General features: G+C 31.9%; 1 protein-coding gene across 1 annotated transcript; it reads right to left on the reverse strand.

The window, feature by feature from the left end:
• Positions 1–1678: 1678 nt before the first annotated feature.
• Positions 1679–15384, reverse strand: LOC114754792 (60S ribosomal protein L9). Its single transcript, XM_028943622.1, has 3 exons — positions 15381–15384; positions 2735–3131; positions 1679–2207 (listed from the first exon to the last, which is right to left on the reverse strand). The coding sequence occupies exons 2-3, from the start codon at positions 3104–3106 to the stop codon at positions 1998–2000; spliced, it is 582 nt and encodes a 193-aa protein (XP_028799455.1). The 5' UTR covers positions 3107–3131; positions 15381–15384; the 3' UTR covers positions 1679–1997.
• Positions 15385–16511: the final 1127 nt, after the last annotated feature.

A 16511-nucleotide genomic window follows, 5' to 3' on the forward strand; every position in this document is an offset into this window, starting at 1 on the left:
TCGATCAAGCACGATCAGTTATTACTCAGCACATTTAACAACTGATTGATTCTAACCGTAAACTATGAATGTTCATTTTATCATTTGTTCGGTTCTACTTTTGATATTACTCTGCAAAGAAAAAACCTTATTGAATCAATGTATTATTGCAGATTACGAAGAAAAACCCAACGGCTCTCCAACGGTTGTCCAAGTAGCTTGTAACCTACCTTGTTAGAAACATTAATGGCAGAAACCGTTGCAACCGAGAAAACACGCAACCTGACTCTCAACGGCTAGAAGTTCTTCCGTCTAACGGTTACTAAACTACCTCAACTATAAAAGGCGCGAAGAAGCATTAAATGAACAGATTGAATATGCGAGCTACCCTCTGTTGATTATTTACTATTGCATTCAATACTCTGTTCTTCCATACACCGAGCTTCACTGATTATCATTTATTCACTCTATAAGAGAGTTTACATTTCATCATTAATCACGTCTTGTGTGATACTCAAGAGTGTGGACTCTTGAGTGGGTTTGTAACCTTACGGAAAGTAAGGGGGAGTGATTAAGAGTATCAATTAGTGTACTGAGGCACCAAAAGCCCGATCAATCTTGGAACATAGTAGAATACTCAGAGGTGTTCTGAGGACTGGACGTACTTTTCTATGGTGAAATCTCTCTAACTCACACTCTCTGTTTCTATTAGAACATTGTTTTAATTTCGTAAAATTTTTACAACTTACCCAATTCACCCCCTCTTGAGTGAGACTGCCACTAACAAATACTTTTGGCACACACATGTTTAATTAAAAATTAATATGTAACCATTTAAATTTTGAGTCATTATTTTGAAAATAAGTCAGAATTTTTTGTTAGTTAGGTTAACAGTGTTAACTCTAAGGGGCTAAAAGCACAGATGTAAATTTAAATGACCAATGTGTACTTTAGCTTTTTACAAAATGTCTCTATTTATTACATTTGTTACATATAAGCAATTTATTTTATCCTAAACATACCCAGGTGGCTTCTTCATCTGGCAACCCGTTCCATTAGACCAAAACCTCTGTTATTATCCTTCCTTTTCGCATCCTCACTCTTTTATTCGACATAGTTTCACGTTGTCAAAGTATAGGTATCTTTACTTAATTGTAGAATCTGGACGACACATGGAAGTCAAGGAAGCTCTAGCTTGTTTGCTATTGAACAAAGTTTCCTTGACTCTGTAAGGCCCAAAATAGCTGGGAATAAGTTTTTGTACCTATAAGACTGTAACTTCAGGAATACCCACTGCCAAACTTCGCAATCCTTACCTGAACTCTTTGCATCAGCCCTTTGCTAAATTCTATTAGCTGCCCTACTAGGATGATGACTTAGAATAGCTCACACTTCATTTAAAAACCTCCACCCATAGCCTCAACAACTTTATAGTGTTACCAAGCAGAAGCCAACAAACCATGCACATTCACTCTTAATTCGTCTATTTTGAGACAAAATCCAGCAAACAGCTCACTTGCTGTGAGGACAAGTTTCTTCCTGTCTCACATATAAGATGCCTTGAAAATACTATCTCCAGAGATAGTATTGTTATAATACTATCTCCGGAGGTAGTAACAAAATCTAACTATCCGATAATAACCCTTCACTTGTTGTAACAAGTCCTTTCACCAAAATAACTATATTGAACAACAAAAAATAAATAAACCCATGTCAATTCACTTCTCAACCATAACTCAACAAATATGCACGCGTTAACTGAACACATTTCCTTCCCAATACAGAGCACTATCACGCGGATGTAAGAATTTTCAAAAACTAAAAAGAAACTACTCAAATTCCTCATCAAATTCAAATTAACAAGTGCAGTGAATGCTTTGTGCCTTTTTATCAAATATTAACCTAAATAGGCATGAACAAACCCCAGAAAACTAATGTTCATTCTTCACCTATCACTAACACCAAATATAGTGCGCTATACTCATAATTCATCGGAGGAAAACCATTCAAATACTCCTCTAATCTTCTTGCAGTACAGTGCCTCTCTCACTCACATAGATTCCATCAAGAAACTTGCGGATATCCTTATTCTTGACATGGCACTTTTGGTTAATCAGAGCCGCGGAGCGAGAGACCAGCTCCACATCATTTCCATCCAGTACAAGCTCGTCCTTCACCTTTTCTGATCGTACAATAGAGACTCCCTCAAGCATGTCCACTTTCCTCACCTAGCAAAAGGGAAACCCAACACTAACATCAGGTACAATCATGTAATCCCAAAGTCAAAGACAACATCACAGTCACTAGATAATATATGCACACTCGCGTCCTCAGTATAAGAGACAAATAACTAATTTGGGCTTAATATCTAAACCTGCAATTTTCCTCAGGACTAGGGCCCTAAACCACAAGTTCAGACTGCAACATTACAGAGCCAGAGTCAAGAAAACTAAGGAAAAATACAACAGATGTGAAGCAGAGGAATTTTCATTTGAGAATACTTCAGAGACGGGGTGATTCATAACAATTATACAAAGTGAACAACTGGAACAATGCAAAACCAAGAATTAAATTCAAATGTACCAGAAATCAAACTAAGAATCAGACACGAAAAAGCAAATTGATCGATTACATTGATCATAACAAATCGTAGATACTAAAATCCCATTCTTTGACGGTTACTTTTTTACTCTATAACATTTAAGAGTAGATAGTTAATTCATTGTCAAATCAGAAGAGGGAAAGTGAAGAGTACCTTCTTCTCGCCAAGGAAGTTACGGATCTCAATGGACCTGTTGCTGTTAGTTATGGATGCGTTGATTGGGAAATGTGCATACACGAACCTCATCTTATAACGGTAGCCTTTCGTGACGCCGGTGATGAGATTTGCAACGTGACTGAGAGCAGTTCTGATGGCGGCCGAAGTCTTTCGAGACCCGAACCAGGCATCAACCTTCAGCTTTTTCTTGCCTTCTTCGTCGGTGATCAGCTGAAAATCCAGATTCAGGTGCTTGAAATCACGGACAAGCTTTCCGCGAGGCCCCTCTACCTCGATGACCTTGGCGTGAATCTTCACGGTCACGCCGTCAGGGATATCCATAGATTCGGATGACAAAATCGTCTTCATCTTCCAGCGGCCTCTTTCTTCCCTACTGGCTCAACAGACTGCTGCACACTGGGAGCTCGGCGAAAACCCTAGAGCTTTTGGTTATATGGATGCCTTTTCGGGCAGGGCAAGCGTGAAAAATAAAAAATAAAAAATAAAAAATAATAATAATAAAAAATAATCCTCTCCCGAATCAAGGAGTGTTTGGATAAAACCAAACTATGGTTTAAAGAATAACTTTTGAAGAATAGATTCTGAAAAAAATAGATTTTGTGAAAAAGTGATTCTGAGAAGTGAGAGTGTTTGGATAGTTGTTATCAGAAGCACTTTTTATATATACAAATTACTAAAAAAAAAAGCATAAGTTCTCACCTAAAAAAAAAGGCATAAGTTAATATGATAATTACATAAAAAAATAGATTTTATGATATATTTTAATTTGAAGGAATAAAATTGTTAATAATAAATTTTTTATCAACATAATTAATAATACGTAAGATAATATAATTAATAAATAATTAATATGTGTATATATATTTATAAGATATAAGATTAAATATGCTTATAAAAAATAATTAAAGGGTATTAAAGTCATATTATTGTTGAGATCTACTCTCAGGCTCTCCCTCGTACTGCATGTGAAACAATGAGAAAGAAATAAATAATTGGAAAGGGTATATTCATCTAGGCAAAAAAAAAAACAAGGCATATATCCTATAGGTTCTCACACTCTCCTTTTTTTTCCCAAAAGCAGAAAATTTTTGCTTATGCCAAAATCATGGTTTTGGTTTTTTTTTTTTTATGGTGTTTGGGTGATTGTTCCCCAAACCATGGTTTGGGTCATCACCCAAACACCCCCTCAGTTTAATGGACGGCCAAGATAATAACTAAGTCAACGGCGTAGATGAGACTATATATTCTCAAGGATCGGGCAGTTATTGTTTAAATATAATTAATACTCTTCTAAGTGTTCAGGATAATTTATAGGGAAAATGACATTAAGGTCCCACAGAAAAGAAAATACTGTAAAAAGGTCTCTTCAAATCTAATAACTACTTAGGAGTCCCAAAAGGACATGGTTACAATAAGACAAATCGTGAAAAGACTATGTTGTCCCTACTAAAATGAAGTCTGATTTTTAACCCTATTCCTATTTGCACATTGCTATCTCAGTCTCATCTCAAAAACCAGAGCTATCAACCCTTATTAGAAGCAAGAAACCTCAAATTAGTTTACCTTCACTGTAATCATTGAAGATTATTCAGGTATAGGCCATCATTGAAGCTGTTTATGGTCGAAACAAAACTGTTGTTGTCAACATCTCTGTGTTCATCCGTGTTCTTCATTTATGGCAATGTATTCCTTTTGTTTCTCTGCAAATTTTTTGAGTTTAAAATGTTACATTAAAACCTTTAGGTTGGTGATTTAAGTTGGGGTTTCATTATGGGTGGATAGAATGATGATGGGTGCTTTGTTTTTGGTGACATTGTGGGTGGTTTTACCCTGTTTTAGCATGGTTTGGCATGAAAAGTTGAAGAAGATGAAAGTTGATGTGGGTAGAAACCTTTTTCTGCGAAATGGGATATTGTGTTGTCAATGTAGGCTGCGAAAGTTGTCAATGGATGTCGTGATAGTTGTCAGTAGGGCTGCTTCACTTGTCAATAACACCTGGATGATTGTTGATGCAGGTTTACATTACTGATAGCCAGTACGTCTGGGAAGCATTTATTTTGCTTTATTCATATAGGGGATAAGTTTATAAATGATAGAGAAAATAATATAAGATATATTGGAGGTAGTGCAAGAACAAGTATAAAAGAAGGGACAAGTTATGAAGAGTGTAATTGAAACTGGGTATACCGATTGTGCCTGTAAAATGGCATTTTATATTGAAGTCATTAAAGGGTGTGATAAAAATAGTTGATGAGACTTTGCTTACAATTTACAATGCCGCTGTTGACAATTTAATGTAGCTAATTTACAAGTAAATTATGAAGTTAATACCTATGGACTAGTGAACAAGTAGTATTATTGTTTTGTATTAAATTCATGGATAATCTAATTCCATGCAGCCTATCATATTATGTTAAGTGTTATTTATTTAAAATTTTTAATTAAATTATGTTTAACAAAGTAACTTTGAAAATGACATTAAACAGTACAAAATTTAACAATTTACAATGACCTTATTAACAAGTCAACGTGTGGATATTAACAACTGATATTAAAAACTTTCAAATAGAAGGTGTCATTTATTTAAAATGTTCAATTAAGTTATCTGTAACTTAAAATGAAAATAATAATCAAAAGGTATAACCAAAATTTATGATAATTGGATAACAATTTTTCAAAATTTGACAAGTGACAGTGTCACCATTGACAAGTCATAATTCCACCGTTGACAAGTCACAGTGCAGTTGTTGACAAGTTCCATAACTCTCAATTCGTCGCAGTGCCCGGAGCAATCCGCTGCAACCTCTGAAGTAGAAAAAAGAAGAGACATTCTATAATAAGCACCGCGGCTGATAAAGCCCAATTTTTATACATTTTATCCCATATTAATTTAGGATTTAAATGATAATTTTGAGCTTAATTGGATTTTTATGCATAATTGGATAAATTGGTTGATTTTTAGATTTTGCATAAAAATTGAGATTTTGAATTAAAAATATAGATATTTTGTGATTTCCAATTTTTGACTTGGAATTAATTTTTCTTATTTCTTTGGAAACAAGTCTCATAGTTTTAGAAAGATTATTTTGAGAAAGTTTTGCAATTTCTTGCCTAATTTTTGTGCATATCTAATATTTAATTTTGATAGAGATTATATTATATTTGGATATAATCTACATTAATGGATGCACTTAAATTCTTGTAGGTCAAGAAAGAGCATATAGGAGATCCAATGGTGCAAGATTGTTTCTTGGGATTTAAGCACAATCCAATGGCTAATATCAAGTGGGCTAATTAATTACTAATGGGCTTGAGCTTTATATTCATAAAAATTTTCTTTTCTCCTATTAAAATATTTTCCTTGTTTGAGAGGACAATTCAACGCCATATATCATATATATATCCCTTATATATTGGATTCATTGGACGGTCACAAGAGAGCAACACGTCCTTGACTTCCGAGCTACTATCACCATATTCCATCATCAACTCACACCCTTTTCTTTCTTACTCCACGTACAACTCACCATCACCTTCAATCAATTCATGGCTGTGGCATCTAACAACCTTGGAAGAGAAGACAATTTGATGGAAGCTTAAGCTTATTTGGAAGGCAACTTGGGAGGAGCATGGAGGAGACTAGAGCTTTGGGCTAGCACTTGAAGACCATAAGGGAGTGATGTTCCATTTATCTTTTTAATTCAAGGACTTAAAATTATTTAGTTTTAAATAATTTTAAGTTGTAATTTTGTGAGACAATTTAGTTCTAGGTTGTCACTTTTATTCTTGGATTGGATTGATATTTGGATTTTATGTGTGTTGACACTTGTTGGAATTTATGTTTAGAACCTTTGCATTGTTAATTGAATTTATAATTGAGTTTTCATTATGAGTTTAATTATCAATGTGGTTTGAATTGCAAAATTTGGGTTCTTTCACCTCTTAATTGTTTAATTAAGTTGGTTGATTATCTGATTGCTTAATTTCCAAAATTAAATTGAATTATCTTCATTGGTTTTAATAGGCTTAATTAACCAACTTTATACTGTTATGAGTTTTCTAATGGTTTAAGGGTTTTTGAAGTTAAGGGTTTCCTTTATTTCAAGTAGGTAGTTAAGTTTATTAATTCCACTCTCTTATCATCTCCTTTTGGTCTAATTAACTGATTAAGGTTATGAAAGTTAAATTCATGCGAATCCTGAGTTGTCCCCTCTACTGTACCTGAAGCAAAATTTCTGAATTTTTACTTGCTAATTCTCTTTGCTTTCAGATTAATTTTCCTTATTCATTATTTTTATTTTCCTTCAAAACCCCCCCAAAATTGCATTGCATTCATTTAGTTTAATTTAATTTTCATACATATTTTAGGGCATTTGCATCTTGCATTTAGAATTAGAATTTTGCATTTTAGTTTAGGTCTAATTTATTTCATTTTTTTTATCACCTGAATGTTTACCTAAAGAAACCCTTAACTTGCTCCTTGGAAGTAATGACCTAGGTCGACCCTAAACTACAAATTAATTGGGACCTAGTTTAATTGAGTGCTTTAACGACAAAAAGCATCATCAGCGGTGCTTGGATGAATCCGTCACGACACCTGGATGAAATTCTATGCCCTTGATTTCATGGTTAACAAGTCACAATGTGACCATTGACAAGTCACAGTACTATTATTGACAAGTCATATTGCTACTGTTAACAAATCAAATGGTAATTACGATTTATTTATTTTTTTTGTAAGTTAACAAATGTCACGTTAGTCTAGAGAATATGTCAATATTAAATGACACTATATAACTTGAAATCATATTTTTTTTAAACTTATATCTACAGTTATATTGACAAGTGATAGTGTAACGGATGACAAGTGACATTATCACTATTAACAAGTGATGGTGTAGTTATTGACAATTCATTTTGTAATTTTATATCAGTAATGATATACTTTTAATAATGATTATATACAATATTATAACCAAAATGTAATATGTCAGAGTAATTGAAAACATCTCACGATGCTAAAACCCATTATATAATTTGAATTCACGTTTTAGATAACTTACATCAGTAGATTAATTGACAAGTCATAATACAAGCAGTGACAAGTCAAAACAGGTCTATTAACAATGTAGGGTGTAATAATTACAACTCAAATGACAACAGAGTCTAACACATCAATTTATAGCCAACTTTTATTTACACCTTTATATATATGGAACTACACCTATTTCACAACCCTTCTAAAAAAAACCATATGGGTTGCATGTAATTACTAAACGAATTGTTGGTATGTATCCATTTACAAAAAAAATCCATTCACACCCATTTACAAAATATTCCTTTCACATCCATATATAAAAAATAGCTTATTTCAATATGTTCTCTGCTGAGATTTGGACTCTTGTTAATATTGCACTTCAAGTCATCAATCATAATTGAAAAAGCTAAATTTGACCTTCCCGAGTAAGAAATAAGCAAGTTGTCCTATGCATGATGAATGTGTTCACTTCTATGTGCTTTGATGGTTAAAAACACAATATCTTGATGTGTTTCCATCGAGTATGTATCCATATACCATGGACAACTATCAACCTTAAACTTCACAATGATCTTTTGTTGATTATTCTTGATAAATTTGTACAAAAACTTCTGTGATATGTTGTACTTGTATAATTTTATTCTTGCACTACCTCCAATATAACTCATGTTATCTTCTTTATCATTTATAAACTTACCCCTATATGAATAAAGCAAAATAAATGCTTCCCAAATGTACTGGCCATTATTAATGTAAACAAGCATCAACAATCATCCAGCTGTTATTGACAAGTGAAGCAGCATTACTGACAACTATTGCGGTATCCATTGACAACTTTCATAGCCTACATTAACAACACAATATCCTATTTCGTAGAAAAGGTTTCTACCCACACCCAACTTTCATCTTCTTCAGCTTTTCACACTAAACCATGCTAAAACAAATCAAAGCCACCTACAATGTAACAAAAAACAAAGCACCCCTCATCATCCTACCGACCCACAATGAAACCCCAATTTAAATCACAAACTCAAAGGTCTTAATATAGCATTTTAAACTCAAAAAATTTGCAGAGAAACAACAAGAATACATTGCCATAAATGAAGAACATGGATGAACACAAAGATACTAACAACAACAGCTTTGTTTCAACTATAAATTGCTTCAATGATGCCCTATACCTGGACGATTTTCAATGATTACGGTGAAGGTAAACAGATTTGAGGTTCCTTGCTTTCGATGAGGGTTGATTTAGCATTAGTTTTTTAGAGGAGAGCAAGATAGTAATTTGCAAATAGGAATAGGGTTCAAAATCATATTTCATTTCAGCAGGAACAACATAGTCTTTTTATGATTTGCCTTATTGCAACCAAGTCCCTTTGGGACTCCCAAGTAGTTATTAGATTTGCAGAGACCTTTTTGTAGTATTTTCTCTTCTGTGGGACCTGAGTGTCATTTTCCCTAATTTATACTATAAAATAAGTTATTTAAAATTTATAAACAAAATATAAGAAAAACTTTAAATTACTATGAAAGTTAAGAAAAATGACAAAAAAAGACCTTAAAAAATTACAGAGTATCAAATTAGATATTCTTACCAAAATATGTTTGCAAATAAAGTGTTGTTAAAATCTGTTAAAGTGTGACAATGAATCTTAATTTGAAATTTAGTAATTTTTAAGTTTTTTATTTGTCATTCTCTCTTTGGTTGTTATTCTAAATTAAAGTCTTCGTTAAATATAGAGTTAAGGTACGCCCAACACCTCGAATTATTTTCAAAAGTAATAAATGGTACAATTTCATCCTTAAAGCTATTAAAATAATGCAATATCATCCATACCTAACAGAACTATTAGTTTGACCGTTAAAATGTGGCATAGTTTGACCAAAATAAAAAATCCTTTTTGGCATATAACATGGAGTTTATGTAATATTTTAAAAAGAGTTTTTGACCTTAAAAAAATGCAAAAAGAATTCTTCAGGCTTCCAGAAATTGTATACGCACCCTTGCATTCGGCTAAGATTGAAGAAGAAAAAGTGAAGATTTGAAGGACGGCTGGAAAAGGCAAGAGGGAGGAGTTGCGATTCTAGGATTCGTTCTTTTGCGGGCTCACTGCGGCCACTATAGAAATCGATAATTGCTACTAGATTTGAGTCTTCTTCATGGCATCCATAATCCCTTTAGTCCGAGTCAGCTGATGGGTATCAAATCTGGTGAGGCATGGAGCAACGGATGCATGAGAACTAGAAGCAGAAGCAGCAGAAAGCAAGGCAGTAGTACCACAAACGGAGGGAGAATGAAGATGACATTGTGCGTTTCTTGAACAGAGGATGGGAAGAGATTGACGTTATCACAAATTGAAGTTAAAATCAATATAGATCGAAGAGGTGTCCCTCGATTTGCAGGTTTACCTATTTAATTCATTTAAACTTTGCGAAGCTGATTTATGGTATGGATCTTTCGATTATTGATTGATTTATGGTTCCTAGTATCTATATTTCGATTTATGCTTCTTGAAATATGATTCTGCTAGAAGAAAAGAAAATTGATTAGGAGCATTAGAATTTGCCATTTGTTCTTGAATAAAAGTTGGCAAGGATGAACACATTCTTTATTTTGCTTGTGGACCAATAAGGATGAGTTGGCCGCCTATTACTTTTTGTTTGCAAAGAACGGTAACCTTGGTTTTTTTTTTTTAATGGTTGATGGCCATTTTGAAAAATTATGCCAACTAAAGGTTTTTTTTCTATGTCAGATGTCCCCTCATATGCCAAATAAGATTTTTTTGTCAAACTTTGCTGACTCAGCATTTTAACTGTAACAACAGTTATCTCCAACTTGCTGCTAATCTTTTTAAACCCAAAATATTATAATATTAACCATGATAGAAAAGAATTTTAGTATAATCTTTGAAAAAACTATCATGGTTATAAAAAAAAAATTTGATTAGTAAAAAATACTAACCATAATTAATAGTTTTTCACAGTCATTGGGTCTTGGACTCTATGAAGTCCAGAACATCACATTTAACTCTAAGCCGATAACTCACAAACACAAACAACCCAGCAACAAAAGTAACCAAGACCATCAGTCTTAGACAAGTCAGAGTATGCAAAAATAGCTATATGTGGCAATATACAATACTCGTCACATGGTAAAAAGGAGGCTATACAAGATAAACTTGATAGCTAAGCCTCTGCAGCCTTCCCTAATAGACCAGCCCTAAAGCTATTAACTGAAAATGTTAAACCACAGGGTAAGACAAAAGCCTCAGTCACTAACAATCCTACTCATTAGGCATACAAGTAAGTGCTTGGGAGGTGTCAAGTGGAACAATCACAAAAATCATAACATTCACAATTGTCACATGATTACACACACACACACACACACACACACACACACACACATATATATATATATATCAAAATATAATATCTCACTCTTAATTCCAACTTATTTCTTCATATTTTATATTCTCTGACTGAACCCATGGGCTAGTATTTACCCCTGTGACTAGTAACTCAACATAACAAGCTCACCAATCAATTGATGTGAACATGCTAAAATCCACAGAGAACAAAGATCAGACCATGGGTTTCCCCTATAGTCTACTAGCAGGGTGTCATACGCTCTACAACACATAAAGTGCTAAAGGATCAACCAATATATATTTGGCATCCCCCCACCCTGCTACCTCTATAATATATACAAAATTCATCCCCTTATTCTTAGTGTAATATGTCTCTCACCAATCAACGTTCACTATCCCCTCTCGTATTTATACTAATGAGATTTATAAAACAATCATTTATTAATAACATAATTACTTTCCCATTTATCAAAATCAAGATTTCTAAATTTTAATAATCAACATCAATTCTCAAAACTATTTCTCAATAAACTCATGTCTCACATGATAACTTTATAAATTCATAATTCCATGATTATTTTGTAATAACATGAAGTATCTCCAGGCAATTTCAATAATGATATATTTCACTGCCCAAATTATAGCCCAGTGGCATTTCAAGAATCTCATGTAATTTGAAATCACTCACAAAACATCATATAAGAATACATAATAAGTGGAAAGTAGTTACCTTTCGCTAAGGTTATAAAAAGAATTACTATAAAATAAACCCCGTGCTCAAACCAATAATCCAATAATTAATCTATACAATTAATACAATCACATATTAATATAAGCTAATTAATTAAGCTTATATATGTATATATATTAGTTAAATTTCTAATTTAATTTAATTTTTATTCTAAATCTCACAACTCTCATAGCCCAAAATTAAGTGTTTTAGAACTAACTAAGAAATTTTTCTAATAGGCTAAAATATTCATTTACATCCTCTAGATTATTTACTTTGATAAAAAGAATTTTTCAAAATTTTCAAATATGGAATTATTATGTTCTAAATTCTAAAAATCTCATTTAAAGTTTAAATCTTAAAACCAAACCATCACAAATTTAATAATATCTCAAATATTTATAAATAAATAATCTAATAAAAATTTTAATGGTATAACTATTAGATTTCTTTTTCTTCACAAATAATAGAATTTCAGCTAAAATAATTATTTTAAAACCTCCAGTAACCCAATAAATAAAGCTAAACTGATTAAAAACTCAATAATATGTCAAACAACTTAAATAAATTATTTAACATAATTTTAATCAGTGCAAATATGATATATCTCATAAATAATATATTTTTTTAACTAAAAATTAATTTTTAACTATTAAAACCAACAAATGAGCAAATCTAAACCGATAGAAATGATCTACTATAATAGATCTATAATACTATGATTAACACTTATCAAAACTCAAAACTTATCCCATATATAAGTCTCAAAATTTTCTTTAATTACTATAATAATACTGTCACTAGAAAGCTTAAAATATATAGAAAATATTCATGAAAAATGTTTGATAAAAAGAAGTAATTTTATGTGCCTAAATAATCTCTAAAGCTTGTATTATCCTTTAAAATATCAATACTTCTTGGCTTCTCTCCCATTTCTCTTTCTACGCCTATCACTCTCTTTTTCTTTGTCTCCCTCTCCTGGGATTGTGAGGGTATTTAATACCCTCACATTAAATTTTCCTCTCAAATTTCCTCCTACTCCCCTACCTCCCTTCTTCAACTATCCTCTCCTATTTCTTCCCTACCTTTTCCACCGGTGGAAAGTTGGTTTTTTTTTAATAAAATATTATTCTTTTCTAATAATAAAATATTATTTTATATTATTTAATTAATTTTTTTGAAATCATATTTTTTAAATAATATTTTGGATGTTATATTAACAGTCAAACTAACAGTTCTGTTAGGTATGCATGACACTATACCATTTTAATAACTTCAGGGGCACCACTTATTACTTTAAGACACTGGATATATCTGAGAAAATAGTTTGGGATGTTGGGCACATCTTAATCCTTAAAAATATTTATATTTTTTTATTTTTATGAAAAAAAGTTGATAATATAAACATGTGCAATTGAATAATATAAATGCATGTTTGATTAATATGTACATATGGCCGGCAAAAGAAGAGATTAATATGTATGTGTATATATCTACTGTTACAACATGTCTAAATAGTCATACACTACTCTTAATTGATAATTCTATGATCCTATTTATAAGGTACTTTCAGTATATTTATATAAATTAAGAAAAATCTTAAACCGCATTAACTCTCTATTAAAATATAATAATTTTCAAACTTTACCCCTATTTAATATGTACACCTTTCAAAAAAAATATTTATACTATAATAAATAAAGGATAAAATAAGACACCTATAAGATTTATACTCCTATGATCCTATCATTTACAATATGCTTATTTACCTTCTCATACAGAAATGCATGTTTTCGACCCTATTAGCCCTTGTTCAAGTTTTGAAATAAATTTTGCTATTAAAAATATAAAATTAGATGGTGATCAGTCGAGTTGATAATACGGGCCTAGCTCGCCATGGCTTGGCAAAATACCAACCCATCAAGGTGCACACTATTCCAGCCTGCACCACTTTGAGCCTGCTTTGTCATGGGCTAGCGAGTGAGTTGATGGGCTAGCCCGCTTTTTTTTCTAAAAAAAATTCATGCATGTCCCAATATATTATATAACACAGTGGTAGGATTTTGACCTTCAAGTTTCACATGCAGATTGTCCCATTCATATAATTGCATATGTACTTAAACACATATATGTGGTTATATAAAAAGCATTATCCATCTTTTATTTTTCATCTATCTGTTGCTTTACTATTCGTGCCTTTATAAGATTAAATAAACATGTCATACTTATATATATATAGAAGATTTATTTAATTAATTTGGATAAGAAAACTAGTTAATTAATTATTTATTAAAAATATGTATTATTTTTTCTAAAATATCTTCTTAAATTATACATTAGTTCTCACATTACTTTATTACAACCCACTACCCAAATTCAAAACTTCAAGTCTAATTTTAATGTTTCAAACTAAGCCTAATTCATACTAATGGTAATAGTTCTCATTAAAAAAAATAATAATATAGGCCAGTAGGCGTGGGTTGGCATTTTGCTAGCTTGCCAAGGTGGGGCTACTTCAATCTGTGTTGCTTTCACACGCACTGTTGCAGGCTAACCCACGTTCGCATCTGCAACCTGCTTTACCAGCTTTGGTGCTTCGGTACCTGATAGTTTTAATCCGTGATTCTTTCAAACTTATTGGTCTGTCTTTAGACAAGAGGTGTTTGCAATAGTCAAAGAGCTTTTTCAAAATAAAATTGTACCCAGACTATTTAATTAGACATATATCTCTCTTATTCAAAATGAGAATGTTGTTTAATCTTTTAATGATTTTCGTACTGAGTTTATATAATGTTCTTTACAAAGTCATTACTAAAATTTTGTGTAATAGGTTGCAACCAATTTTACAAGTAGTTATTACACCTTTCTAGAATGCCTTTATTAAATGAAGAGCTATTACTAATGATATTCTAAGGGCTGCTGAGGTCATGACTCTATTAAAGTCTTTAAGGAAGCAATGAAGTCTGATTAAGATATATATTAAAAAGCATATGATCATTTATCTTAGATTTTTCTTAATGTTGTGTTGCAAAAGTTGGCATTTTCCTGCAACTTGGATTTAATTGATTGTGAGTTGTATCTCTTCTGCGTCCTTCTAAGTTCTAATTATGTCGGGCCATTGGAGTCCCCCCCATGTGAAAGCCTATTACTTTAATTACTCAATTTTTATTTCATATATTTTCATTTATGAAAAAAAGAAAAGAAAAAGAAAAATTCTAATAAGGGTTGGGTTGTGTGATTACCACATATATGAATCAGAGAGAAAGAAAGAGTTATTACTTTTGCTCTTGAGAATTCATATTGGTTCTATTTTTAATATGTACAACATTTGATTAGAGTAAAAATTAGAAGGCAATTTCTTATCAGATCTACCTGAATTTTTTTATGGAGGTTCCCAACATATTGATCTTTGCTTGGGATAGTCAGATTTGCGGTTAGAGTTCTTAAATTTGCCCAAAATTTTTGTGAATGGAGGTTCACGTTTGCAGCATTCTAATCTAAGCAATTTGAGCAAGTTAATGATCAAAAGGTGAATCGTGCTCTGATCGAGCTGAGATTTTATGGGTTGTTTTGGAACATCCCAATCTTGAATCTAAATGATTGGGCTTTCAATTGAAGCTTTCTATCTTGCTCAAACTTGACATGAATTTTGGAAGGCGTTATGTGCACTACAACTTATGTATTTTGTGATCTAGTTGAAATATGAGTGGTGATTTGATCATCGTTTTGGTTGCAATTTTGAGTGGGAGATCTATAGCATCCGACATTTATCATCTACAGTGGGATTAAAATTTGGTAATCTCTAAAAGTACATATTGTATCTTTGCCCAAGAGATACGTATTTTTATAGCTTCATTTGCTTTTCTATTATTATTGATTATTAGTGATTTTTGTGAATAAGGTGATCTGTTGTCAGCCTATAATTGAGCTTGTCATTAGAACACTCGAACATTGTATTCATTTTCGTGAAAATGGAATTTTTCACTTTGGGCTGTGGATTTTTGCTCTCACTCACATTGAGGGAGGGATTTTTCTACGTTAAATTATTGTGTCCATGTTTATTATTATGTTTGCTAATTTATACTCTACTTATATTGACTCCATATGATTTTTTTATTAAGAAGTTTTAATTTTTGTTGTGCTCTTCCTATTAAAGTGGTATTAGAACTTGGTTCAATGGAGGTCAGTGTCACATCCCGCCAAATTTAGCATTGATAGAAGGGGTGAAAATTTTGGTTGAGGGCCATTACGGAAAGAAGATTGGCTAAGAAAACTAAGTATAGTGTGAAACCCAAAAAAAGTTTGCACCGGCATTTTCAAATTTATCGGACCAGGAAGGGCAAAACGGAAAATTTTGAGAAAAATTCTAGAAAATTTCCTAAAAATAGAAAATTGGTGAATTAGAAGTTTTGGAAACTTGGTTGAGGTCTAAAAGGTGGAATTACTTTGAAAATAAATTATTACGGAATTTCCTGTAAACAGGGGTTTTTCAGAAAAATATTAAAAAATCATAGGAGAATAATTATTTTAATTAGTTAGAGGCCTCAATAAATTTGGAAAAATAATGGATAAATCATATAAAAATTTATTTAAATTTATAAAATTGGTTTT

This window comes from Neltuma alba, unplaced genomic scaffold (genome assembly GCF_004799145.2).
Source record: "Neltuma alba isolate B1F8T4 unplaced genomic scaffold, ASM479914v2 tig00010189_pilon, whole genome shotgun sequence".
Lineage (NCBI taxonomy): Eukaryota > Viridiplantae > Streptophyta > Magnoliopsida > Fabales > Fabaceae > Neltuma > Neltuma alba.